Source organism: Geotrypetes seraphini, chromosome 8, assembly GCF_902459505.1.
Source record: "Geotrypetes seraphini chromosome 8, aGeoSer1.1, whole genome shotgun sequence".
Lineage (NCBI taxonomy): Eukaryota > Metazoa > Chordata > Amphibia > Gymnophiona > Dermophiidae > Geotrypetes > Geotrypetes seraphini.
Window position 1 is genome coordinate 11,687,925 of NC_047091.1, and position 13,922 is coordinate 11,701,846.

Sequence of the window (13,922 nt, forward strand, 5' to 3'; positions counted from 1 at the left end):
TGAAAAAAATGACCATTTAACTCTACCTTATTTTCTATCTGATAACCAATTCCTTATCCACAACTGAACTTTGCCACCTATCCCATGACTCTTTAATTTTCCCAGTTATCTACAAATGCTTATCCCTCTTTTCTTTATTTATAAACCCACACACAAAGCTCTAATAAAATAGCTTACTGCTTTTTTTTGCAAAATTACTGGGAATGCAATTCAACAAGCCAGAGAGAAGGGAGGAATGAAATGGAAGGAAGATATCAGAGATCTGGAACTTCCACATATGACCTGCACAGGTAACAAAAAGTGCCCCAAGACTCCACTCAGGCTCAACAGAGAAAGTCACCAACTGGACCAGAAGCAAATCAGACCTCGAGGCTAATCCATATGTTCCATCCACCTGCTGGAGATAGAAAAAACTAAAGAGCAGAACTGGATACCTGGATAGGTATGGCAGAACTCAGCTCAGTGTTTTCTACCTCCACCTGCTGGCTGATGGACACAACTATCCCACAAGTTCTGGAATAGTAATGTAATGTAATGTAATGTAATTTATTTCTTATATACCGCTACATCCGTTAGGTTCTAAGCGGTTTACAGAAAATATACATTAAGATTAGAAATAAGAAAGGTACTTGAAAAATTCCCTTACTGTCCCGAAGGCTCACAATCTAACTAAAGTACCTGGAGGGTAATAGAGAAGTGAAAAGTAGAGTTAGAGGAAAAATAAAAATAAAATAAACATTTTAACAAGACAGCATTGATCTAAATACTTTGGAAGGTAGAAGAGAGGAGAGAAAGGAATAGAAGCAGAAGGGGGAGCCGTTGAACAGTAGAATTCTGGAGAAATTTAAATGATAGAAATAGAACAAAACAAAGACAAAAGGCAAAACAATAGTGTGAAGGATTGCAAGGGAAGATCCTATTAGTCAACATTTCTATGTTAGGGTCTCATGGAATATTTAATTGCATATTTTACAGCTACAATAAGGTTATTTCCATGCATTCTACATATGAATTTGACTCTTTGCTGGCTTATCAAGCACAATACAGATCTATCCAACCATCATGCAGTCAACTTTTAGTCTAAAGATTAAAATACAGTCTTTTCATGACTTAAAAATCCTCTACATCAGTGTTCTTCAACCACCGTTCCGTGGACAGGTGCCGGTCTGCAGAAATTTCCTGCCGGTCCACAGGGCCGGCATGTGCATCGGGACCAAGACAGTGCTCTTCAGCCACCGGTCCACGGTGCGATCAATACGGCGTTGTCTTCGGGCTGGTTCCATCTTCCTCAGTGTTGCAGTGCACAAAGCTGTGGGGAGAGGCTTCTACGTGCCTTCTCTCTGACGTCACAACGTCAGAGGGAAGGCTTCCAGATGAGGCGCGGGACGTGTGAGGAGCCACTGCCCACGGTTTTGTGCACTGCAACGCTGAAGAAGAGGGAGCTGGCCCGAACACAACGCTGGGAGCGGCATAAAACGGCCAGGCAGGAGCAGGCCAGAAGGCAAGGCACAGCATGGAGGGAGGGAGAAAACAACGGTAGGGGGAATTATTTTATTTTTGAATTTAGTGATTGATTTACATCTGCTGTCTGTTCAGGAAGAAATGCATCTGTTTCTTTTTCTCTGGTGTTGTACGCATGCAGAGTCTTGTATCTTGGGGTTTCTTTTTTATATATTAGTACTTTTAGTTTGTGATCCCATATTTGCATAGGGGTTATCTGTGTTCTGGTAGGAATGAATATTGAGAAGCATACAGTGTGCTTTGTGTAGTTTAATTTTGTGGTTAACCATTATGTGTTGTTAATATGATTATATTGTGTGTATGTGTATATGAAAAATGAATGGAAAAAATGGTGTTATAATTTACTATTATGGGGGTGGGGTCTGGGGCGGAGATTGGGTGGAGATGGGCAGGGTCTGGCCCATGACTTAGCCCAATGTTCTTCAACCACCGGTCCGCAGATTGATGCCGGTCCACAAAATAATTATTTTATTTCCGCCGGTCCACAACTGTCAAAAGGTTGAAGAATACTTCTCTACACTACTAACTTTCTCTCCCATCATAAAATAATAACTTCCTTTACACTGATCTGAAGATCAAGGAATCTATATAATAATAAAATGCTAAGCACGCATGCGCTAGATGGTGCGGAGTGAGGGACCGGCACTTATGGGAAGGAGAGCAGGCCCTGGATTCGGCAGAGGGCAGACGCCGAAAAGGGCTCGGCACAGTGGAAGACGGACAAACTGAAATCTGAAGTTGGTTGTTGGGGGGGGGGGGGGGGGAGAGGCGCTCGCCCCATCACACTCCCCATCCACTGGAGTCTAGCAGCTCCAACCACAACCTTCCCCCCTCAACCGCCTATGCCGGCTCAGGCTCCCGCCGCAGTGGAGGGAGGAAAAAGCCTATGACCTCCCTCTCCCCTTCCCTATCTTCACGGTTTGTCTACCAGTGCTGCCTCTTTGCTCTCCACTCACCTCTCTTCCGTTGAATCCGAGGGCAGTAGCGCGGGCGTGTGGAAGGAGGGTGGGGGGAGCGACTGGTACGGTCGGCTGGGGAGGGAAGCACTTTAGTCCATGGGTGGCGAAGGGAGCGACGCTCCACGGCTTGACCGGGCAGGTTGGTTGGCGTGTACTGGAGGGGTGGGGGAGGGCCGGGCAGGGGCTTCTGCTAACGGGGAGTTGAATGAGAGATGTGGACAGGGCAAACACTAAAGAGAATGAGCAGCAGGCTCCCGTCCCTGCAGGCTCACAGGGGCGAGCATAGTGTCCTGTGTTTTGTTTTGTTTTTTTGAGTGAAGGATATTGCAAATAGGAGCCAGGCTGTGCATGCTGAGCACCCGACTAACGCGCAAGTGGGGTCCCCCCCCAACACTGTGCCTAGGAAGGAGTCATTTGTATTGTGTTTAGCGCCTTCATTTATTTTGAAAGGACAGTTTGCGTGCCTCATCCGAGTCTAAAAGCAAACTGCAGACATGACAGGACCCAAAGGAAATAAGCGAGACCCCCCCCCAAGCGCCTTGCAGCGCTAATTCAAAGGGAGGGCCTGTTCATGCCATTTACGCAGACAGAGGGGGCAGTAAAAGAGAGGCGTACTGCTGGACAGGGGGAGCAGGAAAGAGGGGTTGATGGAAAGGGGAAGAGGGGCTGATGGACAGGGGGGGCAGAAAAAGGAAGGGAGGCATGGATAGGGGGGAGGTAAAACAATGGGAGAAGGGCTGCTGCTGGATAAGGGGAGCAGTGAAGGGGTGGAGGTGGACACAGGGGAGGTAAAAGGAAGGGAGAATGGACAGGGGTACAGGCAAGGGGTGGTGGTGGATAGCCAAGGAAAAAAAAAAAGACAGAAATACAGAAAGCGGCTAAGGAGAGAGAGAGAGAAAAAAGAAATAAAGACAGACACACACATATATTCCTCTTCCTATCAGAGGATGGAAGTATAGAAAATGAATTTTCCCAGTTAACATCACTGATATAAAGGCTGGTGCTCTATGGAAAATTCCAGTATGCCTCTGCCAAAACAGCAGAAAACCCCATAAACCATACCCATGCCCCATCAAACCACTACAGCTATAATAAAATAGAAAACAGCACAGATACCCACTAACTCCCTATGTACCCTTCCCACAACAGACACCCACCTCTATTTCCCTCACCTCACCCTCACAGACCCAGCCTGGCAAGGATCAGAAAGAAGAACAGCTGTTCAGGCTACAACCCTCTCCCCTATGGCTTTGGTGCTAAAAGCAAAATCTGAAACCTTTGAAACAGTTTCTCATAAGAGGCTATTGAACAAACTTGACCGACTGAAGTTAGGACCCAAAGTGGTGAACTGGATTAGAAACTGGTTGACGGACAGATGTCAGAGGGCGGTGGTTAATGGAATTTGCTTGGAGAATGGAAAGGTGAGTTGTGGAGTGCCTCAAGGATCGGTGCAGGGGGCCAATTCTGTTCAATATGTTTGTGAGCGATATTACCGAAGAGTTAGAAGGAAAGGTTTGCCTTTTTGCAGACGATAATAAGATTGCTAACAGAGTGAACACCCCAGAGGGAGTGGAAAACATGAAAAAGGATCTCCAAAAGTTGGAAAAATGATCTGATGTCTGGCAACTAAAGTTCAATGCAAAGAAGTGCAGAGTAAGTCCCAAAGAGATGTATGTGTTGGAAGGCGAGAGGCTGATATGCATGGAAGGAGCGAGGGACCTTGGGGTGATAGTGCCTGGGGATCTGAAGGTGACAAAGCAGTGTGACAAGGCAATGGCTGTAGCCAAGAGGATGCTAGACTGTATAGAGAGGTGTTGATGCCCCTGTACAGGTCATTGGTGAGGCCCCACTTGGAGTATTGTGCTCAGTTTTGGAGGCCGTATCTGGCCAAGGATATAAAACGTCTTGAAGTGGTCCAGAGGAAACGACGAAAATGGTAGGAGGTTTGTGCCAAAAGAAGTACAAAAAGAGACTAGAAGACCCCAACATGTATACTCTGAAGGAGAGATGGGACAGGGGTGATATGATACAGACATTTATATATATGAAAGGTATTAATATAGGACCAAATCTTTTCCAGAGAAAGGAAATTGGTAAAACTAGAGGGCATAAATTGAGGTTGAGGGGTGGTAGACTTAGGAGTAATGTTAGGAAATTCTTTTTCACGGAGAGGGGTTACGGATGCCTGGAGAGAGGCTGTGGAGAGTAAAACTGTGATGGAATTCAAAAAAGCGTGGGATGAACACAGATGATCGATAATTTGAATATGAATGAGCAAACTTTCACATTCTGAATCCAGTAAAGGAGATGGTTTGGACAGGCTGGAGTGAGCTTCAATGGCAACTCCAGTAGCTGGAACCTAAGGACACTATCAGATAGACTTCTAAGGTCTATGGCCCAGAAATAATAAAGAAAAAAAGCCATTTTAATCATGACATTGTAATGGATGTGATTACAGGGCAGACTGGATGGATCATTCAGGTCTTTATCTGCCGTCATTTACTATGTTACTATGTATGTAGTTCAAGTTATACATTTATACAAGGCAGGAAACGAGATTGTGGGCCAATACCATTCTCCCTTCCTTACCATTCTGATCAGTGCTTGGCTTTGAACTTGGGTGGGAGAAGGGTGTTTATATACACACAAGAAATGCTGCTTTAGATATGAAAAAAGCTGCTACTGACACTTCCAGCTTTATACAGTCCTGTCAAAACAGCCCATATGACTAGGCTGCAAAACATAGGTGCCAAGTTTTTTTTTGTTTTGTTTTGTGGGTTTTTTTTTTGTTTGTTTGTTTTTTTTTGGGGGGGTTGTCAGGAATCAACCACCTCTTCCCGCAAGCAGTGCAGTACCAGTCTGCCATCATGGCTGGTGTGCATCCAGAGCCAATAACACAAAGGAAAAAATTAAGCTGGACATAGTCAATTAGTTTTTTGTGTTTTTGTTTTTATTTTTATGCCTGGGAGCTCAGGAAAGCCTAGAGGGTTACACCCAAAGAGGGTGAGCAGGCAAGGAGGAATGTGGGGAATGGGGACCTATATCTCTTAGGCAGGATCCCAAAGGACCAAGCCACAAGTCCCACCTAGTGGATGCTAAAAAGCATAACCGAGGGCAGCGAAGCCAGGATCCACATTCAACCTGATCCAATCCGCATCCAATCCAATGTAACCTGGAAGCAGCCGTTAAAACTCAATCAAGCTGTGTGGCTGCAGCCAGCGGAGCAGGGAGCTAGATTACCTTTTACTGAGGCAGAGAAAATTCTGAATCTTTCCAGAAAGCACCAACAGATATGGTAATACTGGTGAGGCACTGGTAAAAAACTGTTTTTCTCTATCTCCATCTGCTGGTAAGAGGGGATAGTACCTATTTGCATCGAACAGTGTAGACAAACAAATATTGAACTGATTTGTCTATTAAATCATAAAATAAACAAACAAAAATAAATTTCTATATTTTATCCCTGAGGGGGGTCACTAGCTGAAACAAAGTCATGTTAAGCTTTACTGTTTGATTTGTCTGTAGATGCTTTAGCGCAGGGGTAGGGAACTCCGTTCCTCGAGAGCCGTATTCCAGTCGGGTTTTCAGGATTTCCCCAATGAATATGCATGAGATCTATTTGCATGCACTGCTTTAATGCATATTTATTGGGGAAATCCTGAAAACCTGACTGGAATACAGCTCTCGAGGACCGGAGTTCCCTACCCCTGCTTTAGCGGTTGATATGTGTATATTATTCAATTGATTACATAGATCGAGTTGTTCCACTGTAGTTTTGTTTACATTTTCTTTTATGGTTTAACTGCTTTTTTGATGCTTTGGTTTTTTTGTATTACCTGGTCTCTTTTGATCCAACTGCACTGCATCCCATACAGCAGGGGTGTCAAAGTCCCTCCTCGAGGGCCGCAATCCAGTCGGGTTTTCAGGATTTCCCCAATGAATATGCATGAGATCTATTAGCATACAGTGAAAGCAGTGCATGCAAATAGATCTCCCGCATATTCATTGAGGAAATCCTGAAAACCCGATTGGATTGCAGCCCTTGAGGAAGGACTTTGACACCCCTGTGTTTGGAGTATGCTTTTTATATATTGCTGAGCCCAATATAAACATTTGGACTAGCTTAGCTGTCTGGTCCCTTCTGTTATGCCACTATTTCTTAAGAAAAACTCTTTAATGTGCCAAATTATTTTATTATCTATTCAACACAAAAGTAAAAGTAATATTTGTTTACCTGATGTTCTGTATGAATATTATCCCCGGTTGGCCAGCGATGTTTGTTGTTGTTATAACCTCCTCCGCCACTTCCTCCTCCCCCAAGCTGCTCACCATGCTGCCTCTGAAAAAAGTAATCCACCATTGCGTCGTCCTGAGAACGGCCTGCAACTCCTATCGTTCCAGGGATTGGACTGGAGTGTGTCCCTGCTGCAAGTGCCTGATTTGCAGCTGGTTGTTGCTGTGCCTGGGCCCCTGTTCCAGATGTCAAAACAACAGGCATGTTGGGATTAGCTGGATCTTGAGTGTGCTGTTTCAGGTGGGGGCTGAATGAGTCCTGCCAGAGCACTGCTTTTCTCTTCAAAACACATGCAACGCTCATTCCACCAACACCTAAAGGAAACAGTTGTCAAGAGGTTTTATCAGTTTTATTTAAGAAAAAGCACCCATAGCGCTAGTAATTTAAATTATCCCGAGATTTGGATAATTTCCTAAAAGAAAAATTTATAAATCATTAAGATGGTCTTGGGATTTTCCACAGCTTTTTCTATGATATGCAGCATATGAAGGGAATTCAATATTTTATCTACCTCAGTAGGAAAGAAAGAGTTTTCAAAACAATTTTTATTTTGCAGTATAGCCCGATAGTTCCATACACTTCATTCACTTTTCCTGCAAAGATTTTAACCCCTTTGAAAATAATTTTTCTGTTTGATCTTCAAACCAGGGCATCAAAGCTTTCATCACTTGAAAACTGCTATCCACAGAGATTTCTTCAAAACTCTAAACAGGAAATAATCCGAGGAATCCAGGTCTGGACTGTAGGGTGGATGGTTCAGCTGCTGAAACCCACAATCTCGGATGGCAGCCTGTGACTGTCATGACACGTGCACCAGTACATTGTCATGAAGCAGAAGCACATCCGCTTTGAGCTTTCCTCGTCTTTTCTCCTTGATTGATCGCTTTGCGGGAATCATTTTGTTGGCATCACTCTCCCCTCGTTATTGTTGTCTTGTGTGGCATGAACTCCAGAAGCAAAAGTCTCTCATCCTCTCAGAAGACTGACTTTGCCTGTAGATTTTTGTCTTGAACTTTTTTTTTTTTTTGGGGGGGGGGGTGACTTGTGCTTCCACTGCATTGGCTCCATTTTGGACTCAGGATCGCTGCGATTGGAGATGAGACCTCCAGTCACCAAACAATGAAAAAAGTTCACTTTTTGTCTTTACAGAGCATCTCCAAGTTCTCCTGACAGCACTGAAGACTCGTAGCTTTCTGACATGGCATCAGCATTCTTGGAACCCATCTTGCACTATCCTGAACTTTCTTACACATTTCTGAGGAAATTGCTTCCACAGGCTGTCCAGCGTGAGGGTCATCTTCAACGGACTCTCTACCCCCACTTAAATAGCTTGCTCCATAATTTTACATGGTAGGATGATGGGGTAGACTCACCATAAACTGAAGTCATGCGTTCATAGATCTCCTTAGGCTTTTTCCCTTCTTTTGTGAGAAATTTTATCACTGAACGGTGCTCCATATCTAGCAGTTTCTTACTTGATTTGTATGGGAACTCTACTGACATCCTATCTCTTGGAATGTAAGACTCACACTGAGCCACAACTGTGCATGGGTAACCTTGAGACTTGTCACAACATGCACAGGCTTATTTTAACATGCTTACTACTTTCTTTCATATTAGGTAGATAAATTATTGACCACCTCTTGTAAAATCCATTTTATTCTTCTGGGATCTTGCCAGGTGACCTTGATTAGCTACTGTTGGAAAGAGGATTCTGAGCTCAACAGATCTTTGGTCTGTCACAGTATCACTTATGTTCTTATGACCCATGAGTTTGATTTTTGAACCCAGGATTGAACACACTTTGAAGTAATATTCATGGCCTCTAGAGTGGGTCTCAGCTATGGCACTATTGCGGCACCTATGGCCACTTAAAGACGCATGGGTACCAAGTTGCAAAAGGAGCTACAGTCTGTAGCAAAAATCAATGTAATAGCTGGGCTAGCTCTGGTTTGTATTTGTGTATTTATAAAATTGGTAAGGACCAACAGGTAGTTGAGAATAAAGGCTTATGGTACTGTAGTCCAATACAGGTCACTTAACAAGGGAAGAAAATTCCTAAAACAAAAGGAGAAATTAGTTCTTACCTGATAATTTTCTTTCCATTATTCCTGACAGATCTATTCAGATACTTTACGGTTGTACTCATCTACCAGCAGGTATTCTCTCTATCTCGAGATGGACAAAACCCACAAGTATCTGGATTGATCTGTAGAATGAAATGGAAACACATCTATTTAAAACCAGTTCATTAGATGTAAATAAATAAATAAATAAGCATTCCAACTTCTTATTCTCTTAAAATACTGTTTATTTGAAAATGTAAAATTATAGTTTACATTTTTCTCTTTATACGCTCTCAGTCAAGTTTTGCAGATATATACAGTCCGTTCTAGTTATTCTACACATTCACAACCGATATTCCCCTCTGTGTTCGTGGAAGACTTTCCTCCACCATCAGCATGTACAAACTGGAAGACTTTCCTCTACCCCTCAAGAAAAGGCAGCTATTTTCATGCTGAAAAAGCACGGGTAGGAGCAAGTGGGAATCACTCCTGCCTTAATGTGCCACTAATCCACCATGGAAACAAGGTAGGCCTGTGGTCCTTCCTCTGGGTCCGGGGGGGGGGGGTGGAGGAGTGGGTTGGTGTCTGTTCGGTGAGAGAGGAGGAATGCTACCTTTTCTTGTCCGGGGGGGGGAGGGGCACTGATGGTAGGAGTGACTGCTGTCCCATGCAGAAATCTAACCCTCTTCTCCCAATAAGATCCACTCTTCACTTTCCATGGTTTTGAGGCGGAAGGTGTACAGCTGAAATCTAAACTCTAATTTCCCCATAGTCTCAGCATTTCATTGTTCACAAACATGTTCACGAACCATACTACTGCAAACAATGAGAATGGACTGTACTCAAACGTGTCCAAGTTCCACATTGGCTATACAGTACTCCCCCGATATTCGTGGGTGTTCCGTTCCAGGAACCCCAGCGAATATCGAAAAACCGCGAATACAGTTTTTCGTTTGGGGAGGCAGGAGAGGACATCTGGAGCACCAGTGAATGAAGGAAATCACTCGCGGTATGCTCCGCCGCCTCTTCCTGTACTAAAGTCAGGCCTCACCAATTAGGAGCTGCTTTGACACGCCCAACTTTAGTACAGGAAGAGGCGGTCGGAGCATACCGCGAGTGATTTCCTTCACTCACCGGTGCTCCAGCTGCCCTCTCCTGCCTCTCCAGCTGCCCTCTCCTGCTTCCCCTTCATGGTCAGAAAATACTGCGAATGACCGGGACCGCGGATTCGCGGGGGAACACTGTATTAGAAAACACTGGTATATTAACATATATTCCCTTTAGAGCGCGACTTGTTTTATACTGAAGTTACACAATTCTAGGGGAGGTGCATTCCAATATAACCTACTTTGGGACCTTTATTTTTTAATACTGTCTTTAACCCTTTATTTGGCATCAGAAGCAACATGTGTTTCTATGGCTCTTATGGGAGATCTGCACCTCCAAATGCCTGTTACTTGGCACTGTTGCTCTCTTTCAACATCAAGTTATGTAAAACAGCCGTTTTCACCATCTGCCAATTAAAGGGTTAGTTACCGTATTTTTCGCTCCATAAGACGCACCCACCTGTAAAAGAGGAAAAACCAGGGAAAAAAAATTCTGAACCAAATGGTGTACCCTGTCCCCCATCTGGTGGTCTAGTGGTAGGCCGGGACAGGGTACAGGGCACATCTGATGGTAGGCACGTGTAGTGGCAGCCAGACAGCCCCAAGGCAGTCAGCTAGCCAACCCCAAGCCAGCCCCCCCCCATCCTGGCGATCCAGCATGCTTTTCATGCTCCTGCCTTGGTTACCTGCTCTCTTCCAGCAGCGCCGCACAAGGCAGACATGCGCTTTTTGGGGCTGCACTCCGAATGACTGCTGCCAGTTCTCACGGGACTCGCGAGTCCTCAAACAGGAAATGTTTGTCCTCGCCAGAATCTAATTTTGCAGTTATATCATTAAGTTCAGCTACTCTGCCCAGCAACTCCTCATAAGTTAGAAAGTCACTGTCATGAATCAAAGAGACGTGCTTTGCCACCTTCTCTGGCAGCCTGTTCATTACAATTTGTGTCTGGTTTCAAATCTGTTGTCCCATGGTTTAAAGCAATGGTCCAGATCAGTGTTCACTGAGCAATTTGATTTTGTTCATTTGTGCAATTTCTTCAATTATGCTCTCCGCAAGTAATCAGTTTTTCATCATAGGCACTCAAGAAGAGAAAACTCTCTTCAGAACACTGTTGTTGTAAGTTCAGAAAACAGTAAAATTGACAGCAAGAGGAGGGCAGGATTCAGTTCGTCAGGCCGCGGCCCTACAGCTATTGCTTCAGAAGAAACGAGGCGCTTCCTCACCGCTGGGCTCGGGTTGGCTTTAGACAACCCCCACTGGCACCCGCGGGGTTTCTCCATCCCACTAAGCAGAAATAGATACCACTGCGTGTGCACAGGACAGACATCCACTTCAGCAGATCCGGTCCGAGACGGAAAGCGCGTGAGTGCCGGCCGTCGCTCCATGCACTACTCCCAATCCCACACTTTACCGCCTGCGGCAAGCCACACCCAGGGGCCCTCGCCTACAGCGACGCCAGTCCCTACGTTCCACCGGCAGGGAAGAGAGCAGGGGAATAGAGGCAGAAGTGCAGAATGCGCGCTGGGAGCCGGGATGATAAAAAAAAGTACGGGGGTTTTTCTTAATAAAAAATATTCGCTCTATAAGATGCACCCTTATTTCCACCCCCTTTTTGGGGGAAAAATTGTGTCTGGAGCGAGAAATACGGTATAATCTTTATTTTAAAAAAAAAAACCAAACAAACTCTAAAAGTTCTCTTTTTAAGACATTGGGTGGAAGCAAGATGTACTACTAGCCTCTACAGAAACATAGATCCTCATCTCAAGTATGCAGTGGTATCACGAAAGTAACAGCCTTCTTGAGGACGGGAGAAAACTCTTGAGATAGCCATTTCTAAAAGTAAGAGGGACATTCAATAATTTATCTACCCGAGTGTGGACGAAAGTAGCAAACATGTTGAAACAAGTCTGTGCATGCACGTCTAACATTCCAAAAGACAGGATGTCAGGAGAGTCTTCGTGAGAATCAAATAAGAAACTGCTAAATTTGGAGCACCGTTAAGTGATAAAATTTCTCACAAAAGAATGGAAAAAGCCAAAGGAGATCCATGAACGCATCCATGACTGCAGTTTATGGTGAATCTTCTCCATCATCCTACAATGTAAAATTTTGGAGCAAGCAGTTTAAGTGGGATAAAGTGTCCATTGCAGATGACCCTCACACCCTGGACAACCTGTGGAAGCAACTTCCACAGAAGTGCAAGAAAGTTCAGAATTTCATTTTGTCAGACAGATGAATTAAGGTTTCTCAAATAGCTGAAGAAATGGACATCTCAGCAGCTAGTTTGGAAAATAATTCGTGAGAATTTGGGCAAGTCCAAGGTTAGTGCAAAATGGATTCTAAGAATGTGGATGCCATGTCAGAAGGCCACAAGAATCTAGTGCTATCAGGAGAACTTGGAGATGCTCCGTGAAGACAAAGTGAATTTTTTTCATTGTTTGTGACTTTGGTCTATCATAGAGATCTTGAGTCCAAAATGGAATCAATGCAGTTGAAGCACAAGTCATCCCCCACACCAAAAAAAGTTCAAGACAGAAAAACCTGCAGGTAAAGTCAGCCTTCTGGGATGATGAAGGACTTTTGCTTCTGGATTTCACGCCACACAAGACAACAATAACTGGGGAGAGTTATGCCTACACAATGATTTCTTTGTGGGAGTCAATCAAGGAGAAAAGACAACTCACTGCAGGTATGCTGCTTCTTCACAACAATGCGCTGGTGCGCATGTCACAACAATCACAGGAGCTGAACCATCCACCCTACAGTCCTGACCTGGCTCCCTCGGATTATTTCTTGTTCTGAGTTCTGAAGAAATCTCTCCGTGGGCAGCGGCTTTCAAGTTATGAAGACGTCAAGGAAGCTGTGATGTCCTGGTTTGAAGGTCAAACAGAAGAATTCTTTTCAAAGGGGTTAAAGTCATTGCAAGAAAAGTGGATGAAGTGTATGGGGCTATCAGGGGACTATACTGAAAAAACAAAAATGCTTTGAAAACTTTTTTTCCTACTAAGGTAGGTAAATTATTGCTTGCCCCACATATCTAGGAAAAAGTATGAAGCTTCACGTGCATTAGTGCACTCAACCTCAAACAACATGTCTTGCACAATAACTTATTTTCCTTTAGTCAGCTGTACCATTCTGTACAAGTGGGTGTCATTTCCCTCCTTCCAACAGATAAGAGGTAGAGAAAAGGCTGATCTTTTACCAGTGATCACCAGTATAACCTAGTGGTGCCAAGTAAAAAGATCCAGTATGCATGTGCCAAAGTAGTAAAAAATCCCTTTGTAGAGCACACCTGTGTCTAATCAACCATTGCAGCTGTAATGAACATCAAGCAAGCATAATATCACAAAATGGTACTCGTTACTCCACATACTCCAGGTGGGGGTGGGGGACTTTCCTTCGTACCCACCTGCTTGGGAGGCCCCTGGGGCTTTTTGGTTCCAGAGCTTAACACAAATGCTTAAGTAAGCCTGCAGGCAGTAGCTGAATATCCCCAGCCAGGACCCATTTTTGGGACCAAGAGTTGCAGGTGGCTTGGGGGTGGGAGAAGGGCAAAGGCCCCGTCAGCAATGCATTAGCAGCAGAGAATCCAGACTTCAAGGAGCGGTCCCATGTGATATGGCTCTTCATGACAAAGTTATGGAAGCCCTTGAGATGCTTAAGGATCCAGCCATAAACCCATCCGAAGAGAGCCAGCTGTTGGAGGGCCTTACAGGGTCCCAAAACATTTCCTGCTTCATAAGGCTCTTACTCACATGATGCTGGTAGAGTGGGAGACCCTGGATAGAGTTCTCCTGGAGGGAGAAGGGGGACAGGGCTCTGGATGAACTTTATACTGTCACACCAGAGGGGGTGAGATGTAATTATCATTCCTTCAAAGTGGAAGTAGTAGTCCAATAGTTCCATAAAAAGTAGGTGAGCAGTAGTTTCACTTAGCCTTTACTACGGGGACCTCCAGTGGTCAGGTCACTATAT

The 13,922-nt window shown here is 44.5% G+C and overlaps 1 protein-coding gene across 16 annotated transcripts in view; it reads right to left on the bottom strand.

Annotated features, from left to right (window-relative positions):
- PUM1 (pumilio RNA binding family member 1) overlaps positions 1–13,922 on the bottom strand; it is a 235,689-nt gene that overhangs the window by 190,626 nt on the left and 31,141 nt on the right. For 12 of the 16 annotated variants that reach the window (XM_033955226.1, XM_033955225.1, XM_033955224.1 and 9 more), the window contains 2 exons: positions 8,862–8,983; positions 6,715–7,088 (listed from right to left, as the gene is read on the bottom strand). The exons of 1 other annotated variant lie outside the window; for it this stretch is intronic. In XM_033955226.1, coding sequence (XP_033811117.1) covers positions 6,715–7,088; positions 8,862–8,880 — 393 coding nt within the window. In that variant the 5' untranslated portion in view covers positions 8,881–8,983. The remainder of the gene's footprint in view (positions 1–6,714; positions 7,089–8,861; positions 8,984–13,922) is intronic. 3 more of the 16 variants (XM_033955218.1, XM_033955217.1, XM_033955219.1) reach the window with 1 other exon arrangement.